Source organism: Monodon monoceros, unplaced genomic scaffold, assembly GCF_005190385.1.
Source record: "Monodon monoceros isolate NGI ecotype Baffin Bay Population unplaced genomic scaffold, NGI_Narwhal_1 Super_Scaffold_4, whole genome shotgun sequence".
Classification (NCBI taxonomy): domain Eukaryota; kingdom Metazoa; phylum Chordata; class Mammalia; order Artiodactyla; family Monodontidae; genus Monodon; species Monodon monoceros.
In genome coordinates, this window is record NW_021703781.1 from 50,059,053 (window position 1) to 50,085,118 (window position 26,066).

Consider the following 26,066-nt stretch of genomic DNA (forward strand, 5'->3'; position numbering starts at 1 on the left):
CAGCTTAATATTTATATTGCCCTCAAATACTTTAAACAGAATAAGCATTCAACAGTGTTCTTCCTTCATGCCAAAAAAACCCAAAATACAAAAAACTTTGAAACATCTTTTATCACATTTTACACAAAGTTCTATTATCTTTTTGTTAAGCGTATTCGGTAAATTTTGTCTATGAAAGGACACTAGTATTTGGCTAAATACACATAATATTACTTTGCAGTGGAATAAGAACAAGGAAGAGAGAACACTACCTGGCACTGGTAGATAGGATTACAAAGAGTAGACAGGTCAGGAAAAGGTTTGGACCAGTATGGGAGAAGACGATATTTATTAGACATTTCTAAACCAGCTTTAAATTCCCAAACCAGATTCAGTTTTGCAGTTAACAGTTCTAATCTTTTTTTCCCAACAAAAAAAAATGAAGACTAGTGTTATTAAGACAACTTATTTTTCTTCAGGCCAGTGGGTCTCCAACTTTAGCAAACATCACAATCACCTGGAGGGCTTGTTAAAGCACAAAAAGCTAGACCCCATCCCCAGAGCTTCTGATTCGGCAGGTCTGCAGTGGGGCCCCAGAATTTGTATTTCTAATCACCAGCTGATGCTGGTCCAGGGACCACATGTACTATTGCCTTAAGCCATTCAAAAAAGTTCAGAAACTAATTTAGAAACTGATGTACTGTGTGCTACAGCAACCATCCAAACACAAAGACAAAAGGGGTTTAAAATCCTACGTTTTCTGGGGAAGAAACCACTCTACTGACCTGCAGTCACAGCAGCATTCTTGGAGAAAAAAGAACTACAGGTTTGTATTCTTCTGAGGTTCCAATATGTACATTTGGAAGAAAGCTGAGAACTTCATTTAAAGCATGTAATGAAAACAAGGAAGAACTAAAAGCATAAACACTGAACCTGAAGTCACTCTAGGTCTCAGAAAGATTTGAGTATTTTGTAGATATTCTATGTGCTCATAAAATATCACCCACAAATGAAAAATAACTCCAAATCAAAGAATGTGGCACATGGTCAACTAATCTTTGGTAAGGGAACCAAGAATACACAATAGGGAAAGAATAGTCTCTTCAATAAATGGTGTTAGGAAAATTGGATATCCACATACAGAAGAATGAAACTGGACCCTTATCTTATCAGTCACAAACATTAATTCAAAATGGATTAAAGACTTAAGTGTAAGACCTGACACCATAAATCTCCTAGAAGAGAAAACATAGAGACAAAGCTCCTTGACATTGGTCTGAGCATTAATTTTCTAGGTATGACACCAAAAGCAAAAACAAACAAGTGAGACTACAGTAAACTAAAAACCTTCCATACGCAAAGGAAACCATCGACAAGAAGCAAAGGCAACCTATGGAATGGCAGAAAATACCTGCAAATCATGTATCTGATAAGGGGTGATATCCAAAATACTAAGGAACTCAAACAACTCACAGCAAAAAACAAATAACCTGATTTGAAAAAGAACAAAGGATCTAAAAACACATTTTTTCCAAAGAAGACAAACAACAAATGACCAACAGGTAAATGAAAAGATGCTCAACAGCACTAATCATCATGGACATGCAAACCATAATCACAGTGAGATACCACCTCACACCTATCAGAATGGCTATTATGAAAAAGACAAGAAATAACAAGTGTTAGTGAGGCTGTGAAGAAAAGGGAACCCTTGTACACTCTTGGTGGGAATGTAAATTGACACAGCCATTATGGAACAGTATGGAAGCTCCTCAAAAAATTAAAGATACAATTATCATATGATCCAGCAATCCTCCTTCTGGGTATATATCCAAAGGAAATGAAATCAGTATCTCAAAGAGATATCTGCACACCCATGTTCACTGCAGCACTGTTCACAAAAGCCAAGATATGGAACCAATCTACGTGCCTGCCAGAATAAAGCAAATGTGGGATATACATACAATGGAATGTTATTCAGCCTTAAAAAGAGGGTCCTGTCATCTTTGATAACATGGATGAACCTGCAGGACATCATGCTAAGTGAAATGAGCCAGACACAGAAAGATCAATACTGTATGATCTCAAAAAGTCACACCCACAGAACCAGAGAGTAGAATGGTGCTTGCCAGGGAATGGAGGAAATGAGGAAATCCTGGTCAAAGGATACAAACTTTCAGTTATAAGGTGAATAAGTTCTGGGTAATAATACTGTATCATAGACCTGAAATTTGCTAGGAGAGTAGATCTTAAGTATTCGCACCACAAAAAAAAGGTAACTATGAGAGGTGATGGATGTGTTAATTAACTTGATTGCAGTAATCATTTCAGTGTATACATAGATTAAATCATCACATTGTACACCTTAAAAAAATCACATTACTATACAAAGTATATATATACCAAGCAAACAAACAAATACCAAGAAAGTAAAGAAAGCAGTTTATATTCTAGCATCATTAAAGTGAAAGTGATTCCCTATGGCCAATTTCATGTTCAAGCCTTATTCCCTGATTACTCTAAAATTCTGAGTAATACTTAAGCCCAATATTTGTAATGTTAGCAGTTCAACTAGAGTTATCAGCTATAAGGGATGAAAAGAATTTGACGGCAAAGGAAGAAGACTTCAAAATTAGGAAATAAAACAGTAAAAAAAAAAAAATCAGCTTAACAATCAAAACTATATGACTAAAAATTAATGAAAATATCTAAGACCCAAATGAAGAAAACTATAAAACTTCACTTAAGAACATAAAAGAAAATGGCAAGATACTTGATATTCTTGAAAAAAAATCAATTCTGTAAAATAAGTAATTAAAATGCATAATTTCTATAAAGCAAAAAGACAACACAAAATTAAAGGACAGAGCAACAAATAAATATTTGCAACTTATATAACAGAGACTTAATATCCTTACTATGTAACTTAAGCTCAACAAACACACAGAGCTTTTGTTTCTTTTGTTCACTACTTTATCCCCAGGACCTAGAACAGTGCCTAGTACATGGCTCATATTTATTCAAATATATGCACATTTTAAAAATTATTACATGTCTTTAAGAAAGTCAAATACCTGAGGAGAAAAACTGGCAAACAATACAAATAGGCAAAAAATTCAAATGACTAATAAATGTATGAAAGGAAGTAAAACCTCACTAATAAAAATGTGTAAACAAAATAATATACATTAATTTATGTAATTTTTTACCTATCAGACTAACAAAGATTAAAGAGTAAAAATATTCAACACTGGGTAGGTTGTGGGGAAATGACACTCCTATCACTAGCGGGAACACAAGTGATCAAATGTTTTTGGAGGACAATTTGGCATTAGCTCTCAAATATTTAAATGTGTATACTGTTGGATCCAGTATCCACACTTCAGAAATTTAACTCACAGAATACTCACACAAGTGTGAAAAAAATAACATGGCCCAAACATTCTTCTCTATGCTGACTGTAACAGCAAAAATCTAGAAACAACTCAGCCATCCATCAAGTAGGGACTATATATTATTCACATAATGGAATACTACAGCAGGCTTGTTAAAAAGAATGGGATAGCCCTATACATTAGTCCACAATACATTAAATGAAAACAGCTCCAGAATAGTTTCCAAAGTATAAACCCATTTTTTAAATTTTAAAATACAAAGTATGTCTCTATCTGCATACAAAAACATCTAGAAGGATACACGCCGAACTGCTATGACTGGTTACTTCTGGGGAGCACTTTCACTTTATACTTTACACATCTATAAAAAATAAATTCCTCATAACAACTGAAAATTAACTTCGTAATTTAAAAACAAACACAATACAAAGTGAGAAAAAAAAGGCTTACCTCTGGCCTAACTTCATAATTTCTGCCTTTCACAAAACCAGAAATCACTTTAATTACACCGAGCGATGCTTGGCCTAATTTATCTTGTTTAAAGAGTTTCTTTACTGCTTCACAACACATTTCAGATATCTGAAAAATAAAATGTTACACTAAACCAGTGTTTCTCAGCCTCAGCAGTATTGACATTTGGGGCCAGATAATTCGTTGTTGTGGGGCCCTGTCCTGTGCATTGGAGGATGTTTAGAAGCCTCCCTGACCTTTATCCACCAGAAGCCAGCAGCAACAATCCTCCATCACCATAGTCATGACAATCAAAATGTGTGCAGACACAGCCTGAAGAGGAGGGCAAAACCACCTCCTATTCAGAACCACTTCACCAAGCTTACATTCAAACAATTTTCTTGAAGAGACAGTATTTAACAAAGGACCCCATTTTAGCAATAAATAATAGCGCCAAAAGAATTTTGAGAGGAAAAAAAATAATCACATGGTCTATGATTTTCTGTTAAGGACAACAGCAACAAAAGCAACCCACCAATTTTGACATGTCATTCATGAGAGGGACAATCAGTACAATGATGTTGTTGTGAAAGTTGAAATGAGGCAGGGCCACCAGCAGCTCACACAGGCTCTTCACAGCCACCTCTGCCAGTCCCTTGTAGGCCTTTAAGGAAACCACGTTACTTTTCTTCAGCTTCCTTTGCTTCCAGTCTAATCAAGAGATAACTGTAGTTACTTTATTCATTGGCTAAAATTTCAATTAGTTTGTTTTACAGTAATAAGCAGTAATATGAAAAATCAACATACCATGTGACTTCTTAAGTATGAGCTGGCTACACTCAGATGCAAGTACAGATGTTACCGTTAAATTTGCCTACCATCATCCTTGTCTACACTTAGACACAAATACAGATGTTACCGTTAAAATTTGCCTACCATCATCCTTGTCTACACTTTGACACAAGTACAGATGTTACCATTAAATCTGCCTACCATCATCCACCCTCTGACTAACCACAATTACAAGAGTCTTGGCTTTCCATAAGCATCATTTCCCCTGGCTTCTTGTTGATGCTCACTGTGGTATCTTTACCCAGGAGGTCCAAAAAAAGTTTAATTTCTCCTTCAAAATAATTAATGATTCACAGTACCTCTTTTCTAGAAACTTCTACATACATATTCTGTTACTGTAACACAGTATCTTGAAAACAGTATCTTGAGGATATGAAAATACGCTGATTTTTTTTCTAGAGTAGGTTCAAGACCTCCTCCTACACCATACACAACCAGAGATGTGAAAGACAGTATAGAAGACAGCGCCTTGGCTTCATTTTATTTTAATTTATTATTTATTTTGTTTTTTTTGGCTGTGCCACGCAGCATGCGGGATCTTAGTTCCCCAACCAGGGATAGAACCCGTGTCCCCTGCAGTGGAAGCATGGAGTCCTAACCACTGGACAGCCAGGGAATTCCCTAGTGCCTGTTTTAAACTTGCTTCTCATATATGTGATTTTTCCTCAGACTGTATTCACCATAAGTAAGAATGATACCTTCTATTTACTTAAAACTGACAAGACTTCATAATGGATGGGTGAATGGATACACAAAATGTAGTGTACACATACAATGGGATATTATTCAGCCTTAAAAAGGGAAGATTATATTGACACATGCTACAGCAAGGATGAATCTTGAAGACATTCTAATAGACAGACAGACAGGTAGATCAATAGGTAAATAAATAAATGCTAGTATGTAGGTTATAGTCGGGATGCCAGAGCACAGAAGCAATGCCCATGCCACCCACCCCACCTCCATGTCATTACTGGGCCGACAGATTAAGTAGCTCTGCTGCAGCTGAGCTAGCAGCTGGGTGATCCTTAGACCCAGCACTGAGTAAAGGAGCCCAAGTGAGTCAGGTGAAAGCACCTCGCCTTGGCAATGAAATCTCTTCCCCATTCATGCCTGAATGTCTCCCATGTCCTTCCCCTTCTGAACGAAGAGAAAGAGAACAGGGTTTGATAGAAGAGTTTATCATCCCGATAATGTTAAGTCCATTTTCAAGGCACTCACTACAACCAGTTCACATTATCTTTCCCCCCTGGCTACCCCCTTCAAATAAAAACCAGTAGAATATATATGTCAGTGCTACTCTCTCACTTCGTCCCAGCCTACCCTTCCCCCTCCCCTTGTCCTCAAGTCCATTCTCTATGTCTGTGTCTTTATTCCTGTCCTGCCCCTAAGTTCATCTACCAAATGCAAAATAGACAGCTAGTGGGAAGCAGCTGCATGGCACAGGGAGATCAGCTCGGTCCTTTGCAACCATCTAGAGGGGTGGGATTAAGGAGGGTGGGAGGGAGACACAAGAGGGAGGGGATATGGGGGTATACGTATGCATAAAGATGATTCACTTTATTATATAGCAGAAACTAACACAACACTGTAAAGCAATTATACTCCAATAAAGATGTAGAAAAAAAACCCTCAAAAAAAACCAGTAGAATAAATTCCAGCCATTCATGAATTCAAGAAACATACAACTACTTACTAGGTAAAGAACTGCAGCAACAATAATACTAATACTGATAGCTGATAAAGCACAGTGCCTAGTATAGGCACTATAATTCTACTTTATATCTATAAATTAATTCACTACTCACAACAATCCTATGAGGTAAAGTACTATCCTTATTCCCATTTTATAGACAGGAAAAACTGAGGCACAGAGAGATTAAGTCCTTTGCCCACCACATAGGTGGTGAACCAGAATTTGAACCCAGGAAGTCTGACTCTATAGACTCTGCTCCTGACCATACACTATATGACTCTAAACACACAGGACAGAATATAGAATTCACATTCCTGATCAAAGCTAGGTGTGTTACATACTTTTAAGATATTTTTAATATACCTTTAACTATTTGCTCCAGATTTTCCAAGTAAAATTTATATTGGCTAACCAGGCCTTCTTCAAATTCTCTTAACTTCTGGGTTTCTTTGCGGATCTAAAAAGATCAAAAAAGATTATTTTCTTAAATCAAAATACTGAAATCCATTTTTAAATTAGCACAAAATATGAGTGTCCCCACTATTTCTCCCATCTCTAGCTATGCAAAATTTTCAGCTTATTTTGTGTAGTAATTATATCCAGCATTACTATTTACAATAGCCAGGACATGGAAGCAACCTAAGTGTCCATCAACAGATGAATGGATAAAGATGTGGCACATATATACAATGGAATATTATTCAGCCATAAAAAGAAACAAAATTGAGTTATTTGTAGTGAGGTGGATGGACCTACAGTCTGTCATACAGAGTGAAGTAAATCAGAAAAAGAAAAACAAATACCGTATGCTAACACAAATATATGGAATCTAAAAAAAAAAAGGTTCTGATGAACCTAGGGGCAGGACAGGAATAAAGACGCAGACGTAGAGAATGGACTTGAGGACACAGGGAGGGGGAAGGGTAAGCTGGGATGAAGTGAGAGAGTAGCATTGACATATACACACTACCAAATGTAAAACAGGTAGTGGAAAGCAGCTGCATAGCACAGGGAGGTCAGCTCAGTGCTTTGTGACCACCTAGAGGGGTGGGATAGGGAGGGTGGGAGGGAGACGTAAGAGGGAGGAGATATAGGGATATATGTATGCATATAGCTGATTCATTCTGTTATACAGCAGAAACTAACATAACATTGTAAAGCAATTATACTCCAATAAAGATGTTAAAAAAAAATTATATCCAGCATTACCTTGGTAGATTTTTCTGCCTCTGTTAGGGGTCGTATTTTATAAGAAGGAGTAACGTCTTTAAATAACTCCATCAGAGAAACTATCACCAGCTTTCGAACAGTAACAGCCACGTCAGGATCCTGTTCCATCAGCATGGAACGTAATTCTTTCAATTTTTTAATCTGTTAAAGAAATAACTTATATGGCTAGAGAAATGGCAAGACAATTATAAACAAAAGACAACAGCCTCACATCTGGCACAATAAGTGGAATTCATACAATGGCTCACAGTCTAGTACAGCCACACACAACTACAGACATTGCTCACATTAAAAAAGATATATCACTAAAGCTATAAGTTCATCATATTTTTGTTAAATAAGAAATTAGAAAAAATATACTTTAAAAAGTATAAATTTATTAATCTACCTATTTTTTAGAAATTCTTTTTTTATTAGGTTTTCTTTTTATTTATGATGCTACTTTTTTTTTTTTTTGCAGTACGCAGGCCTCTCACTGTTGTGGCCTCTCCTGTTGTGGAGGCTCCGGATGCGCAGGCTCAGCGGCCATGGCTCACAGGCCTAGCCGCTCCGCGGCATGTGGGATCCTCCTGGACCGGGGCACAAACCCGCGTCCCCTGCATCGGCAGGCAGACTCTCAACCACTGCACCACCAGGGAAGCCCGATGCTACTTTTTTTAATTGAAGTATAGTTGATTTACAATGTTTCAGGTACAAAGCAAAGTGATTCAGTTTTATATATATAAACATATATTCTTTTTCAGATTCTTTTTCATTATAGGTTATTACAAGATGCTGACACAGTTCCCTGTGCTATACAGGTCCTTGTTGTTTATCTACTTTATATACAGTAATCTATACCTGTTAATTCCAAATTCCTAATTTATCTCTCCCCTGCCCCTTTCCCCTCTGGTAACCGTAAGTTTGTTTTCTATGACTGAGTCTACTTCTATTTTTAAAATAAGGTCATTTGTATCATTTTTTTAGATTCCACACATAAGTGATATCATGTATTTGTCTTTCTCTGTCTGACTTACTTCACTTAGTCTGATAATCTCTAGGTCCATCCATGTTGCTGCAAATGGCACTGGGTTTTCCTAAAACATGTGTGCCCTATTTCCCTAAAAACACTTTTTGAAATATATTAAAATGTTGCATACATCAATCAAGTATATTAATCACCTATACATGAACTAATCAGGAATTAAATATAATGTATCCACATTTAGTTTCAACAAGATCATAGAAAGATCATTTGTATTATGTGATGAAGAAGTGAAAAGCTGATTTCAACAAATGTGCTTGACTGGATGAACTACCACTGCCTGCTCAAGTGCTCTGCTATCTTGAGAATGCGCTGGTTGGTCAAAAATGTTTGCCATATAGTGGTGAGAGGACAAATATGCCACCACCTATTTGCAACTCTAACTTGTATGAAATGAGCATGAGGATCCAGAGTTAGAAGACCTCGGTTCCAATCTAGTAGCTGTTAAAATATGAAACAACTTGAATTTGTAAGCCTTAATTTTTCAACTGTAAAATGAGATCAATAGCTCTTGTCTCTATGGTTTTATACTGATTATATAAGATCATACTGGTGAGAAATATTCCAAATCCCCCTCCCCAATTCTGCTCCAGACCTTTCCCCTCACTTTATTAGAAAAGGACAAGTACTGCAGCAAAGCATACCCATATGAATTTTTTTTCTATAAATGTAAATAATCTATTTTATCATTCAATAAACAAATACTCATCACAGTAGGATGCTGGGGACACCAAGCTAAAAAGAATAGTACCCCTTAAATGACTTCATGTATATTTTATCATTTAATCCTCACAACAGTTTTAAAATAGGTACCACCTGGATTTCCCTGGCAGTCCAGTGGTTAAGACTCCACACTTGCACTGCAGGGGCACAGGTTCAGTCCCTGGTTGGGGAACTAAGATCCCACATGCTGTGTAGCGCAGCCAAAAAACAAAAAAGTACCATCCTCTTTTTAGAGATGAAGAAAATGAGCTTGGGTAAAACGACTTTCCCAAAGTCTAACAGATAGTACTTAAAAGAGCCAAGGGGCTTCCCTGGTGGCGCAGTGGTTGAGAGTCCGCCTGCCGATGCAGGGGACACAGGTTCGTGCCCCAGTCTGGGAAGATCCCACATGCCGCGGAGCAGCTAGGCCCGTGAGCCATGGCTGCTGAGCCTGCACGTCCGGAGCCTGTGCTCCTCAACAGGAGACGCCACAACAGTGAGAGGCCCGCATACCGCCAAAAAAAAAAAAAAAAGAGCCAAGACTGAACCTCAGGTTTCTTGAGCCCACATGTTTTAACTATCACCACCTTTACCCCCATGCCCATGGCTCACTGATAATTCATTATAACTCTTCAGTCTACTTTATTTAAAACAGATAGACTTTTTCCGGACTTCCCTGGTGGCGCAGTGGTTAAGAATCTGCTTGCCAATGCAGGGGACACGGGTTCAAGCCCTGGTCTGGGAAGATCCCATGTGCCACGGAGCTACTGAGCCCACGTACCACAACTACTGAAGCCCGCGCGCCTAGAGCCCGTGCTCCGCAACAAGAGAACCCACTGTAATGAGAAGCCTGCACACCGCAATGAAGAGTAGTCCCCACTCGCTGCAGCTAGAGAAAGCCCACGCACAGCAACGAAGACCCAATGCAGCCAAAAATAAATAAATAAGTAAATAAATTTAAAGAAAAAAATTTTTCCACTTACAATTATTCCTGAACTAATCTCACTGGCTTTTGTGTACCACCTTCCTTAATAACTCTATAGATCAGCCAAGCAACTTGCAAGTTGGTTCCTCCTCCCTAGTACTGTTAATTTTTACACTTAACCACTTTTAGAGTTACAACATTAAGTCCAATATCTTCATTTAGAGATGAAGAAAGTAAGACTCAGAATGTGTAAGTAACTTTTCTAAGACTACAGATTTGGATTAGGCTAAGGTCCCGTGTACTCTTATTCTAACTCAGTTACTACATTTTGTTAATGCTCTTCCTTTCTGTGTGTGCATATAGCTAACAAGAGAATATTAAAAGATTAGACTGTTACAACATATAATATGAAGAGCCTAAGGAAATTAATTATACTTACATTACTTTCTGGATCCGATAATATGGCAGATGCCAAGGCTGCGATACGCATTTTCTTCTCCTGTAGTTTCTTCTTCCTCTCAATTAAATGTTCTTCTAATGTCAGCTCTTTAATGGGTTCTTCAATGATCTCTGAAACAGATTAGGTTCCCCCTCTTAAACATGTCTTTATTTACAAGTATCCAAGAACCTTAATTAATAAAATAACTTTCTTGTAGTAACAAATAATCGGGACTTCCCTGGTGGTGCTGCGGTTAAGAACCCGCCTGCCAATGCAGGGGACACGGGTTCGAGCCCTGATCTGGGAAGATCCCACGTGCTGCAGAGCAACTAAGTCCATGCACCACAACTACTGAGCCTATGCTCTAGAGCCCACGAGCCACAACTACTGAGCCCACGTGATGCAACTACTGAGCCCGCGTGCCTACAGCCTGTGCTCCGCAACAAGACAAGCCACCGCAATGAGAAGCCCGTGCACCGCAACGAAGAGTAGGTCCCGCTCCCTGTAACTAGAGAAAGCCCGTGCGCAGCAACGAAGACCCAACACAGCCAAAAATAATAAATAAAATAAATAAATTTATAAAAAACAAATAATCATGATAGCTAACTTTTATCAAGCACTTGCCATGGGCCAAGATTACTACATATCACCCTCTCAACAACCACATGAGGCAAGTACTATCATTAGCCCAATTCTGTAGATACACTGAGGCAAAGAGAAAGTAACTTGCCTAAGCTCATATCCCTGGCAGAAATGGGATTCAAACCCAGGCAGTCTGACTTAAAGAGTTCACATTTTTAACTACTGTGCTAATAAACCCACAATAATTCATACTAATTAAGGAAAAGAGCAATCTCATTTAGTTTTTTTAAAAGTACATGCTCCTTTGTTTTCAACTCTGTACAGTCCTTTGAGCTACACAAAATACATCCACCTTAAGAAATTCACAGGGAATTAGATTTAATAAACACACAAGCATAATCTGTAATGAGCTGATGAAGGATGCCTAAAAACAGTTAACAGTTGACCTGTAATCTCATTTACACTAATATGGTTTGCTAAGAGAAAGTAAAATTTAACCGGCTTGTTCTATCACAAATTCCAAACCAATATAGTTTCAAACAATAAAATACGTTCAGGGCTTCCCTGGTGGCGCAGTGGTTAAGAATCCGCCTGCCAATGCAGGGGACATGGGTTCGAGGCCTGGTCCAGGAAGATCCCACATGCTGCGAAGCAACTAAGCCCGTGTGCCACAACTACTGAGCCTGTGCTCTAGAGCCTGAGAGCCACAACTACTGAAGCCCGCATGCCTAGAGCCCGTGCTCCGCAACAAGAGAAACCACCGCAGTGAGAAGCCCGTGCACCGCAATGAAGAGTAGCCCCCGCTCGCCACAACTAGAGAAAGCCCACATGCAGCAATGAAGACCCAACGCAGCCAAAAATAAATAAATTAAATAAATAAATTAATTTTAAAAAATAAATAAAATACGTTCTTTCAGTTTAACTTTGATTAGAACTGTTCTAGCTATTAGAACCCACATACAGTTATGTAAAGCAGACATACATAAAGTATAATTGCTCTAAGAAAGAACCAAAACAATTTTGTACCACAGAATCGTTTTTACAATTTAAGCTAAAAAGTGAACAGTTATTTGTAGGCAGGTCCTTCTTTACAATTAAAAAGAATTCAAAACAGCAACAATTTATAAGATTCTTCATGCATACCTAGACATCACAAACATAACTGAATAAAATTTTCCATAATAAAAGCAACAAAGAATCAAATTACAGGGCTTCCCTGGTGGTGCAGTGGTTGAGAATCCACCTGCCAATGCAGGGGACACGTGTTCGAGCCCTGGTCCAGGAAGATCCCACATGCTGCGGAGCAACTAAGGCCGTGCACCACAGCTACTGAGTCTGCACTCTAGAGCCCATGAGCCACAACTACTGAGCCCACATGCCACAACTACTGAAGCCTGTGCGCCTAGAGCCCATGTTCCACAACGAGAAGCCACTGCAATGAGAAGCCCACGCGCCACAACAGAGTAGCCCCCGCTGGCCGCAACTAGAGAAAACCCATGTGCAGCAACAAAGACCCAACGCAGCCAAAACTAAATTATAATTTTTTTTTTAAAAGACTCAAGTTACACAAGGTAAGACTTTCAAAATGTGGGAAAATGTTCGAAATGAGCTCGAAATGACCAGTACTCCAAAATGCACATTCCAGATTTTACGTAAAATTAATTCATATTAAGTAAAAAAATGTAATTCTCAATTAACAATTTAGTAACTAGAAAGATGCATCCCATTACCTTCTTCAGGTTCCATCTCCTCTTGATCCTCTTCATCTTGGTTACTGTCAATAACTATATGGAAAATATGCATATTAAAAATGTGATAATATACATAAGTGGTAAAACCACAAGGAAAACCAGGGAAGTGATTACCATAAAACTCAAGAAAATAGTTACTTTTGTCAGGAGGGAGCAATTAGTGATTTAGGGGAGTATAGGGAAGTTTCTGGGTGCTGGCAGTACTTCCTTCTTGCCCAGATGGTAGTTTTATGGGTATGCTTTTGGTGATAAACCACATACCTTCACATCTTTGATTTCTAGACTTTTGTGTGTATTTCACAAAAAATACATGTAAGAAAAAAAGGCTAAAAAAGGATGACTAATATGCTCTAATTTTAGAAACAACATAATGAAATACTCTGAAAAGAATCACCTTAACTTTGTGGCTTCAGCTGTACTCATAGTACAAAGGGCACCTGAGATAACCATCTGTATTTCTGGCCAAAATCATCAAGTTTGTTCTATGACTAACTGTAGCTATCCCCTTCTGTAAATATGGGTAAAAGTTAAAAGAAAATAAATTTTGAATGAAAAAATTTTGAACGTGATTATTAGTAAGGAGCTACAATTTTAACTAATACATGGGCTGATCACCTGGTTTCTCTCTGGTCCGTGGGATTATACCACTTTTATCTTTAATAGGAAGTAAGTGAATCAGTTCCTTCTCTGGTGCAGTTTGCAGAGTTCTTGGTATTTTTTCATATTTATCTATAACACGCTCATGCTTCCGCTTCCTGGCATGAACAGGCTCACTGCAGGAAAAAAAAAATTTCGTTTTAATATATTTAAAAAAGAACCTAGAGACCTATCATTTTAAAAGCATAGAAAAATAAACCACTAACCAAACCTTTAATAGGCATATAGATATTAGCATCTAGACCAGGCATTTGTATAGTAAATGAATAAATGAATTGTATGGCCAACCACAAAGACTCAAACTATGGCTACACTTAGTTTTAGAGGCAAAATAAAGGTGAAAGTTACAGCAGATTTTTCTTTGAAGAATATTCCAGAGCCAAGGGTGATATGCTATTTTACTTTCCCCAAAGCTGTCACAACATAGCATGGACTTTTGACTTAGAAGTATCTAAGTTTAAATTTCAGATCCACTACTTGTGACAATGGGAGAGCATTAGTTTCCTCTCTGTAAAAGGGAATAATATGTACCTAATAGGGTAACAAGGACTGAGGCATGTGTAACATGGCCATAAAGAACTCGGGACCGCTCTGCCTCAAACAAAGAACAGCATACTTCACCCATTCACTCCACTTCACTATTCAGACTCAAAAGAAATAAAGATATACACTAAATAAAATCAGCTTGTTTTATTTATGAACTAACCTTATTTAGGAAATAGACTGAATAGGGTTTACTCTTTGTAAACACTGTGTTCAGAGATGAGCAGCATCTTGCACTAACCACCTAAGTAAAATTCAGAACCAAGTTTTTAGCAGTGAAAGGATGCGAATGACTACCATCTAAATGAAGTATTACCTAGAAGAAAGATCTCTCGTTAGAAAAGATGCTCTTTGCCCTAAATCCTTCATTAACTGTAAGTCATCTTCATCCATCATATCTAAAGGAAGGGCTTCCTCCTCTTCTTCCTCTTCCCTCTCAATCCTTTTACCTGTTCCAACAACAACAAGAAATCAGAAACAAGTATTAGAAATGTAGAACGCTGCATTTTTGTGTCTATGATAGGAAAAGCATGTGCTTTACTAACACCTTAGCCCAGTGTTTCTAAACGGGAGCACTACTGACACGCTGGGCAGGACAATTCTTTGTTGTACTTGGGTGTCCTGGGCTAGGCAAAATGCCAGCATCTCTGACCCCCTGAAATCTAAATGCCAGGAGCATTCTTAGGTCACTGTAACAACCAAAAAATAAATGTGTCCACACATTCTGCAATGTCCTTCAGAGCATTTGAGATCACCCAGTTCTTAAATGCTGGGGTTCCTTAAAATTTTGTTCTAGGTTCTCTTATTTTCACGCTACACAGTCTCCATGGTGATTTTACCCAAGCCTAAGGCTTTGATTACCATCTACATGTTGATAATTCCAAAAACTATTCTCTCTAACCCAGATCTTTCACTTGAACATTACACTCTTATACCCAACTGCCTGAGAGACTTCATTTAGATGCTCAACATATAAGAATGAAGAAATCTTTTGCTTCTATTTTTAAAATGTAATTACTAACACATCATGCTTTTTAAATTCTTCTGAAATTTAGATAGATCTTTAAAAACATCTAACTCAACCAATGCATTTTTTTTTTTTAAATAGATGAAGTACCTGGAGATTAAGTGACGGACTAAGGCCACACTGCTAGTAAGCAACAAAATTAAGAGAAAAGTTCAAGTTTCCTGACTTCCAGTCCCATGACCTTTTATACATCACAATAACGTGTTGCCAAGGGATCAAACTAAATAGGTCAGGATAAGAGAATGAGATGGGCATGGGAAGAATGAAGAGTCAGATACAGCCAAATATGAATTCCCTGAAAGTACGAGTAACCCTGTAGAAAAACTGGTCTGACTCAAAATGGTCATATTCCTTACCTGTTTTTTGAGTACTTGGGAATTTTTGAACAGGTTTACAAAAGAATAACCCTGACAATTACAGCTCAATTTCACTCCAAGTTTCCAAGTGAAAAGAAAGCCAGAAGTTTAGAAAACTAAGTGAAACTTAGCAACACTGTGAAGAATGCACCAGAGAAAAGCAATGTTCTTACCTTAGCTAACTGCCAGTGAACGGAAAAGTGGCAGCACTGGCATGCCCAACAATTATTTACATTTGCTACTCTGAGTCTGTTTTCCCAAGTATGTATTGTATCTTCAGATCTGCTTTCTAGACAAACTGAAAGGCGAGTCTAGCTCTTTCTCACTGTGAATACTGTACTGAAATGTTTTCTCATACTAATTGTGATAAAGCATATATAGGACTACGATCCTTACCTACTCTTAGGAAGACCTGAGAACAAGAAGAGTGATTACTAGAAAGCAAAGTTATTCCATGAAGAACATTTTAAAACAAATCAATGGAAACTGGAACACATGCATGTTTTCACAATTACCTGGTCGTTTTTTCTTTGGGTCCTCCAACGGAATAGGTTTCTTAGACACAGCATCTTTTACAGCTTGTCTTAGTTTCCTCTGTTCTTTTCGGTACTTCTTGAGAGTGCTTTGTTGTTTAAATTGTTTGTTTTTTAGCTTGTTTTCAAGTTTGACTTTACTAGTTTTTAGCAACTTCCGAAAGCTTGGGACCTGTTTTTTATTTCTTCTCTAGAAAACAACAACAGAAGAAGCACTGCATATCCAGAAATTTAAATTATTTTTAAAATCAGGTTAAAGAGAATTGATTATAAAATTTCATTAGACCAATTCCACAATTTTAATGTCTCACAGCCATGGGTCTTGGATATAAAAGCTAAAACCACACTATGGCATTAATCCTACAGAATGGCACTAGATCATCAGTTATTCAACAGGAGGGTCTTCCTGTGACCAGAATCCACAGATGCTCAAAGGAGTCTAAGACTCCAAAAAAGGTGAAGAACCACTAAGCTAGTGGTAAACGGTTATTCAAGGCTAGCTTAACGCCTGTAATTTGGCATAATAAGAGCAAAATGCTGGCTGTCTTTCACAATAACTGACGTTTACATATCGCTTTACTGTTTACAAAGTGCTCTAACATATTACCTCCAACAGCCTAGTCAAGTAGCGACAGCTGTTATCCTCATATTACTGGGGAAGCTACGGCTTAAAGAGTTTATGTGATTTGTCAAAGACCCTTAAACTAAGGAAAGCAAAACTGAATTCGGGTATGTGGATTACAACTCTCTTGCTGGTGACCTCTCACTCAGAAATTACTCGCTTTTCTATCTCCTACCCTTTAGGGAGAAAAAAACGGACTTATTTCAGGCCCCACAACTCATAAGCTCATTGAAGGCAGGACCCTGCTTCTCATCTATGAAATAACGGGTTCAGAAGATGGTCTTGTAGAACCCTTCAAATCTGACATCCTATGTATGAACTCAAGACTCCGTGCTAGTCTCACTGCGGTCCCTTGAAGCCAAGCGCGCACAGTGGGCGATGAAAAAGGAGCCAGGTCTAAGGGCGGGGAAACTGACAGCGCTTAGAGCCAGGAGGGACCCCCCCCCCACCAATCTAGGCCACCGCCCCCCATACAAGGGTGAGAACCGCCGAAAGGCTGCACCAGGGAGCGACTCTGTGAGCCAAAGGGGCCATAAGCCGCGGGGACCGGGCTTCTAAGGACACTTACCGCCTTCATCCTTAAATCTGCAGGGGAACCCAGGCCCGACAAATTCACCAGGGGTAGGGGTAATCCGGGAATCCCGAAGGAGAAACACACGTGCGAAACCAGCGTCACTGCTCTAGCCGGAAGGGGCTCTTAGCCCCTTCCCACCCTCCGCCGCCGGAAATGGGGGCGGGACTTCCGTAGACAGGAGCGGGCACGCGCCCTTTCGCGGTAACGTTCTCGCGTCCCTGGGCCGGCGGCGCCGCGGCGTGCACGCGCATGAGCACACACGGAACCGGGAATCGCCAAAGGTGAATGGTCCTAGGGTGGGGTTCACCTCGCAGGGTCTTTGAATCTTTGACTCTTGCTCTGTTTCTTTGAAATTCTTAAGGAAATCGGGCTTCTCCCCTCAGAACGAAAGGACTTGATTTTTTTCAATCCCTTCCTTCATTTTGTACGTCTCCTCATGTTTAGCTTGTTGTAGGATGTAGGTCGTCTCATCTTTCTTTTTTTAGATGCTGAGTTTTGTAGTCAGCTTTCCTCCCGTAAAGTCGTGAGGACAGAGAAGAGCTTATTCCTTTCGTGTAGTACCCGCCCCTCGCCTGGCCCTCGACAAGCTCTCTGGGCGCGTTTGTGGAATGGCTAATGATTTCTCATGACCTTTCGGCACTCAAAAGTCTATGATTCTTTTTTTTTATTATTAAAGTTTTTATTTTGAGACAACTGTAAATTTCCATGCAGTTATAAAATATAATAGAGATCCCATATATCCTTTAGCCAGTTTCTCCCAAAGGTAACATCTTGCAAAGCTATGATATAACAACCAGGATATTGAAAAGTCCATGATTCTTAATGTTTTATTTTGAAACACGTTTTGCCTTAATTTTAACCACTGTCTGATTAAGAGTTATACCAGTGAGATTCATCTGCATTTCAGTATCTTACAACTATTACTTTTCTGTAAATTATACTGTCTGCTTAGTAATTCCGCCAGTCATGAGTTTTAACAGGACGATTTAGACATTGCAAGAATAAGAGTATGTTTTTCAAAATGATTGTCTCTCAAAGACTTTTTTTCATGAATAAATTTTAAAATTCCACTTCAGATTTTTTTTTTTTTTTAAGTCTGTGATTCTGAGCACATCCCTCACAGAGTCTGGCCTAGCAGTCCTGAGCCAGAGGGGAAAAGCCAGCAGAGGCTCCAAAGAATCTGACCTCCCTAGTGGGTGTTGATCTTATAGAGACTGAGAGGAAACCTGCCAATTTCTGGATCCCCCTTCAAAGATCAAGAATCCCATTCTATCCAGAACTCTTCTTACCCTCCCTTCCAACTTCCCCAATTTCCCCATTGCTCTGTCTTCTTTACAGACACTCTCAGAAACAGCAGAACCTATCCCACTGGAATATTACTTCATCAAGCAAATTGAGAACATTATCCTGTACTCTTCCCAAGTGGCTGAATTCCTTCCCAAACATAACAGCTTATCTGTGGTCACTCCCATCCTTTCAGCCTTCCGTCCAGTCTCTCCAAGGGTGAGGCATCCCCATTTCCATTCAAAACCAACTTCTCCCAGCTTCATCTGACTCCATGTATCGCTAATTATCCCTTTTCTCCTGTATTCTTTCTCTCCCTAATGGATCTTTACCCTTGGCCAATAAATATACTGAAATCTCTTCCATCCTTAATTTTTTTCCTAATGGCTCCATCTCCTTTTAATTGCTTTTTTATTTTCCTCCTTCCCTGTTTGTCTTTACTTAGAAAAAAACAAAAACTAGTTTTATCTCCACTTCCTCTTCTCTGTTATCACAGCCCAAGCCTGTACTAGCCTTTTTAAGAATTAAGTCATACTCTTGGCCCGTTTTAAGTTTATAATCAACCAGAAATCTTTGGATCATTTTTAAACAGTTGTTGCCAAGCTAAATCTCTCCCATCTTGATTTTGAGCAATCTGTTATTTAAACGCAAACTTAACAAATGGAAGTTTACATGATTCCTACTAATGTAATCTTCTGGTTTCTCAGTTATGTCGTCCCCAGCTTTGTGTCATTTCCCATTCACTCAAATCACTGCTAAGCTCAGTTTGGGCTCTAGATCCTCTTGGATCTTCCATAGCTTTCCTGGACACTTGAGCTAAGAGGGGTCACTGGACTACCCCAAACTAGCTTCACAGGTATCGTACCCAGAGTTTCCTGTGAGCCCTTTTGAGACTCTGCCCATAACATTCCACTGAAACTGCTCTCATTAAGATCACCAAGAACCTCCAAGTTGTTGTGAAATTTTTTTAAGTGTGCACAGAATTACATCATTTTTTTTCTTTTTTTAACTTTATTAGATCTCTCTGCTGCATTTTTCCTTTCTCACATTAGAATTTTGACTCCCTTGGCTCCCTTAACAGCCTCTTCCCCAGGTTCTCCTCCTACTTCCATTCTTTATTCCTCCTGCCTCTTCAATGTAGATGACTCTCAGGGTTCCACTGTTGGCCCACTTTTTTTTTTTTATCTCAGACACAATTATTAAGTTTTTTTAAAATTTTATTTATTTTTGGCTGCGTTGGAACTTCGTTGCTGCGCGCGGGCTTTCTCTAGCCGCAGCGAGTGGGGGCTACTCTTCGTCGCGGTGCGCGGGCTTCTCATTGCGGTGGCTTCTCTTATTGCGGAGTACGGGCTCTAGGTGTGTGGTCTTCAGTAGTTGTGGCTCACGGGCTCAGTAGTTGTGGCTCATGGTCTCTAGAGTGCAGGCTCAGTAGTTGTGGTGCACGGGCTTAGTTGCTCCATGGCATGTGGGATCTTCCCGGACTAGGGCTCGAACCCATGTCCCCTGCATTGGCAGGAGGATTCTTTACCACTGCACCACCAGGGAAGTACCAGGCCCACTTTTCTACTTCTCTTTATGTTCTACTTGCTCTTCTGGTGTGATCTCATCCGTCTACCTAATGCAAAGAGATTCCTAAATCTTTTATCCGGTCCATATCTCTCCCTCAAGCTTCAGTCATGTAACCACCTACCTCCTGGACATCTCCAGAAGATAACCATGGAACTTCAGATCACCATGTTCAAAATGAAACTATATTTTTCACTTGTGCCTCTTCCAACGTTGCCTATTTCATTCATTTACCCACAGCCAGAATCCTGATATTCCAGAGATCTTTAGAAATAAGCCAGGGATTTCTCGGCCATTCACCATATTACAGTTCTGTTTTCTATAAACAAACTGGTTTGAAAACTGTCACTAAGTGGGCAAAGTACAGTAAGGCTTCACAGTTTCCTGTCCCACAAGATAATGTATATGTTATAAGAAGGGACCTTGAAGAAATTAAAAGCATGTAATATGTTCAAAGTAGATGCTTCGTATTTCCTTATGAAAAATTACTAAAGGTACCAGATTATAAGTCTCCAAAATCCCAGCATCAAGAATTTGAAAATATACATGTCATTCCTCTACCTTCGTCAGTGCTAAAATATAGTTGAGAAATGTATATATATAGTTGAGAAAGATAATTATGCATGACCAAATAGAGATTAATAAGAGATTGCACAGGTGCTAAAAAAAGAAAAACGATAAAAGAAAGCTGCTTTGGAGGAAAGGACAGAGCAATGTATATTTAAGTGGACCCTTGTAGAAATGACAAAGTTCAGGTAGGTGGGATAATATTTTCTAAGTTCAGATAGTGCAAATAATTTATATTGTGCACCATCAGAAAATTAGGCTAAAATAGCTAATAACCATAATTAGAACTAATGATTAATTATTCAATTTAAAATTAACCAAAAACCTAAATAATAACAAAAAATAATAACGTAGCAGATGTTGTTGTTGTCATCCCATTGACATCCTCTCAGCACTTCCTCCATACATGCCGGAAAGAAGTCCTCTGCAAGGGCTTGCAACTTTTCACCTGAGTTTTTCTCAACCCCTGCAGGACAGGACAGAAGTGCCAAGGAATTTTCACCCCTGAGAGCAGCCTTCAACCAATGACAAATGGAAGCTGAAGGATATATACATATACCACCTGTGGCAGGCTGGAAAATGTCCTCTGAAGATATCAGGCCCTGAAACTGTTGAATTTTATGTTGTAGAGCCAAAGGTATGATTAAGGATCTTGGGATGGGGAGATGATTCTTGAGTGTCCAGGTGGGCCCTAAATGCAATCACATGTATTCTTACGGGCTAGGCAGAGAGAGATTTCACACAGAAGAGGAGGAGACGTTGCCACAGAGGCAGAGAGTGTAGTGATGTAGCAACAAGTCAAGGAGTGCCAGCAGCCATCAGAAGGGGGAAGAGGCAAGGAGCAGATTCTCCCCTAGAGCCTCTAGAGGGAGGGTGACCCTGCTGACTGCATGATTCCAGGGATACTGATTTCGGACTTCTGACCCCTAGACCTGTGAGAGAATAAGATTCTGTTGTTTTCAGCCACCAAATTTGTGATTTGTTACAACGGCCATAGAACACTAATATACCAACATTTATATTAATAAGTATACCAATGTCCTCACTCCTGAGAAGCAGGACAACTCTGAGGCATCTTCCACACTGTCTCCAGGAGTCTACAAAAGGGCTGAGCCCCACCTGCAGAGGTAACTTACCCATCAGCCCACTCTGTTACTGGCCTTCTCTCCCCAGTCTCACTTCCCCACTCTGCTATCAGTGGTTCCAGGTCTCTCCTTCAAGATAAACCACATACTCTCAAATCCTTGTGTATTAGTTTCCTGGAGCTGCTGTAACAAAGTACCATAAATTGTGTGGCTTAAAACAACAGAAGTTTATTCTCTCACAGTTCTGGAGGCCAGAAGTTGGAAATACAGTAAAGGTGTTGGTGCGATTGGTTCCTGTTCAGGGCTCTGAGGAAAAGTCTATTCCATGCATCTCTCCTAGCTTCTGGTGATGGCTGACAATCCATGGCATTCTTTGGTTTGTAAATGCATCACTCCAGTCTCTGCCTCTATCTTTACATAGCATTCTCCCTGTGTCTCTGTGTCTTCACGTGGCCGTCTTCCCCTCATATAAGAACACTGGTTATATTGGATCAAGAACCCACTCTGATGACCATATCACAACTTAATTACATGTGCAAAGACCCTATTTCCAAATAAGGTCACATTTATAGGTACCAGGGATGCGAATTTTAATATCTTTTATGGGGCACACAATTCAACTCATAACACCTTGACTCAGGGTCAGATTCGGGGACCCCCAACCTAAGACAATTATCACTTATGAAGCACTTTTTATATTTCCCTAAATATAATTATCTTACTTTATCCTCAATAATCTTATGAGATAAATATTGGCTCCATTTTAAGTTAATAAATCTGAGGATTAGATACTATAGTGTAGTCAACTCATTGTTATATCAGGTGAGAAATGTAATAAGATGCCAGTCCCACCAGTGGGAGTGGTTTTCAGCAAAAGAGATCAAATACCTTAAGTTTTTTTTCTCTAATCTGCAATAATATAGATCAGGAAACAATTAAAGAGGGATTTTCCTAGGGCTGTGATATGTATTCTTTTCTGTTTAAGACTTTTGTTGATAAACTTCTAAGACCTGACATTTCCTCTTTCTTTACTTGCATTGGCTGTTCAGAGCCACTCTTTATTTATTCATTGCTTTCAAAAATCTGTGGGGAAGGGGAAGTAGTTTCCATGCACAAAGTCATGTCCAGTTTCTGATACTCCCTTTGGCAGCAATAGTTGCTCACTCTCCTCTCTGTACCAGACTCTGCTAGGAGCTGTCTGTAAAACAATATTCTGTAAAACAAGGACACATTGTCTCAGCCTCTGTGCTAAAGCTGCTGGGAAGTATACTGAGCAGGGAAGAGACTATAGAATGAAACTAACATCTAAGGTATCCTGTATATCATTTTCACACCTCTAACAATGCTACCCCTGCCTATTGTAATATTTTCTACTCCATCTATCACCAAAGGTCAAGTCCTTCCCCTGGTCACAAGTCTGAAAATACTTCCACTTATGGGCGTATCCACATACACTCCGAAGACCTGTTTATGCTTCTGATTGCTTTCCTTCATTTTCCAAGCTGACACTGCTGATTATAATTAAAATCCTCTCGGGTGAATAAATGGATACATAACTGAACTAAGTGGATATTTATGAGTAGATTGATGAGAGGTCTGGATGATCCAAAATATCTCCTCCAACATCTTTCACATTAGAAAGAAGATAAAGATCTGACCCTGAGCAATCCCTCTCTTGGGCCCATTAGGAGCAAAATGACTTTTTAATATTCTATTTAGGACTTTTTAATATTCAGAAAAAGGGGAATGGGTGACTTCTGGAGGTGGCAAAAATGGGAAGTGGAGGAGGGGAAGGAGGTAAGTGAAAGAGGCTCCAAAACAGCTAGGTTTTAGACATAAGACGCGTGTATGTCATAACATGATGATAATTTCAGTAGGCGTATGAGTTATCTTTCTGCTTAACAAATTACCCTAAAAGTTAACAACTTAAAGCAATAATAAACATTATTTCACATAGTGTCTGTGGGTCTGGAGTTTAGAAGTGGTTTATCAGGATGGTTCTGGTTCTGGAAGTTGCAATCTAGCTGTTGTTCAAGGCTGCAGTCGTATGAAGACTTTACTGAGGCTCAAGGATTAACTTCTAAGATGGCTCACTCATACGGCTCTTGGCAAGAAGCATTAGTTCCTTACTGGCCGTTGGCAGCAAGCTTCAGTTTCTCACTACCATAGGGCTGCTTGAATGTCTTCATGACACAGCAACTGGCTTCCCCCAGAGCAAGTTGTCCAAGAGAGAGCAAGAGGAAAACTCTGCCTTTTTAAGATCTAGTCTTGGAAGTCATCACTTCCACTGTTCAGTTTATTAAAAGTGAGTCACTTAATTCAGACCACTCCTAATGATAGTGGAGTTAGAGTTCACTTTTTTCTTTTTTCTTTGGCTGCACCGTGTGTCTTGTGGGATCTTAGTTCCCTGACCAGGGATTGAACCTATGCCCTCAGCAGTGAAAGCGTGGATTTCTAACCACTGGACTGCCAGGGAATTCCCAGAGTTCACTTTTTTGAAGAGAAAATATCAAAATATGTGTGGACATATTTCAAAAACATTAGTTTTGGGTTCAGTGAATATTTATTGAGCATCTTTACTGGGACCTGAGTAGGCACTGGAATTCAAACACAAGTTATTATCACCAAAGACTAAAGAAATCAGAATTTTTATATAGATAGACAAGAGACAATTTTAGGATACAGGACATTACATGACTATGATAGGTTTAAAGCTGAATGGACATGTAGGTGAGATTTAAATCATGGACAGCATGAGGGACTGATTTTTCTACTGAGCAGACAATAAAGGTTATTTTGTAACCTGTAACCTGTGTAACTGCCCATTCATAAAACCTGTGGGACCCGAACTGAGAACTAAATACCAAAGTACAGAAGTAGTAACATATTCCATCTTTTAACCCCAGACACTTAGGTCATTACTTTGTATCTACAAATAATCAATAAATATTTACTGTTTTTTTGGATTAAATTTAACTGATGAATTAAGATGAATTCTAGGTATAAATTTATATACCCCATTTGCTTGTTGTAGATTTTGATTACTATGGCTCTTCTGGATGTTTTCTGTTACTTATTTCTTTGACATGGTCAGCTCTTTTCTAGAATTTAGAGCAGTCACAGGGGCACAAACTAGAGGCTCATGGGCCAGACTCTGCTAGAGGAATAGTTTTGTTTGGTTAAAATTGTGTGTGTTTGTGTGATAGTTTTCACTGATTTTTTAATGCCTTTAGGTGGGGCATACACTCATTATTCAGTCTTGGTTCCCCCACAGGCCCCGCTACTTCCTGTTGTCTGATATCCATCAGCCTTACTGGTCCCTAAAGACGCTTGAAATGTGAGACCCATGCATCTAGATTTTAAATCTCAGGATGGCACTGCATAATATTAGTTCAGCCTGTTCTTTTTTTTTTTTGAATTTTTAAATTTTATTTTATTTATTTTTTATACAGCAGGTTCTTATTAGTTATCTATTTTATACATGTTAGTGTATATATGTCAATCCCAATCTCCCAATTCATCACACCACCACCCAACCCCTGCCACTATCCTCCGTTGGTGTCCATACGTTTCTTCTCTACATCTGTGTCTCTATTTCTGACCTGCAAACCAGTTCATCTGTACCATTTTTCTAGGTTCCACATATGTGCATTAATATACAATATTTGTTTTTCTCTTCCTGACTTACTTCACTCTGTATGACAGTCTCTAGACCCATCCACGTCTCTACAAATGACCCAATTTTGTTCCTTTTTATGGCTGAGTAATATTCCATTGTATACATATGCCACATCTTCTTTATCCATTCATCTGTCGATGGGCATTTAGGTTGCTTCCATGACCTGGCTATTGTAAATAGTGCTGCAATGAACATTGGGGTGCATGTGTCTTTTTGAATTATGGTTTTCTCTGGGTATATGCCCAGTAGTGGGATTGCTGGGTCATATGGCAATTCTATTTTTAGTTTTTTAAGGAACCTCCATACTGTTCTCCATAGTGGCTGTATCAATTTACATTCCCACCAACAGTGCAAGAGGGTTCCCTTTTCTCCACACCCTCTCCAGCATTTGTTATTTGTAGATTTTCTGATGATGCCCCTTCTAACTGTTGTGAGGTGATACCTCATGGTAGTTTTGATTTGCATTTCTCTAATAATTAGTGATGTTGAGCAGCTTTTCATGTGCTTCTTGGCCATCTGTATGTCTTCTTTGGAGAAATGTCTATTTA

At 39.1% G+C, this 26,066-nt stretch overlaps 2 protein-coding genes across 4 annotated transcripts in view; one reads left to right on the plus strand and one right to left on the minus strand.

Moving 5' to 3' along the window:
- Nucleotides 1–17,424, minus strand: part of NOC3L (NOC3 like DNA replication regulator) — a 45,215-nt gene extending 27,791 nt beyond the window's left edge. For all 3 annotated transcript variants that reach the window (XR_003797029.1, XM_029245180.1, XM_029245182.1), the window contains exons 1-10: nt 17,332–17,424; nt 16,124–16,331; nt 14,542–14,674; nt 13,641–13,798; nt 13,005–13,058; nt 10,693–10,823; nt 7,582–7,743; nt 6,736–6,829; nt 4,360–4,535; nt 3,825–3,953 (exon numbers count right to left, since the gene is read on the minus strand). Coding sequence is in view for 2 of the 3 variants with exons in the window: in XM_029245180.1 (XP_029101013.1) it covers nt 3,825–3,953; nt 4,360–4,535; nt 6,736–6,829; nt 7,582–7,743; nt 10,693–10,823; nt 13,005–13,058; nt 13,641–13,798; nt 14,542–14,674; nt 16,124–16,331; nt 17,332–17,340 (1,254 nt within the window). In the remaining variant the exon portion in view is untranslated. The remainder of the gene's footprint in view (nt 1–3,824; nt 3,954–4,359; nt 4,536–6,735; nt 6,830–7,581; nt 7,744–10,692; nt 10,824–13,004; nt 13,059–13,640; nt 13,799–14,541; nt 14,675–16,123; nt 16,332–17,331) is intronic.
- Nucleotides 17,425–17,548: 124 nt separating this feature from the next.
- Nucleotides 17,549–26,066, plus strand: part of TBC1D12 (TBC1 domain family member 12) — a 124,963-nt gene continuing 116,445 nt past the window's right edge. Inside the window, exons 1-2 of the mRNA XM_029245443.1 lie at nt 17,549–17,618; nt 21,227–21,391. The gene's annotated coding sequence lies outside the window, so the exon portion shown is untranslated. The remainder of the gene's footprint in view (nt 17,619–21,226; nt 21,392–26,066) is intronic.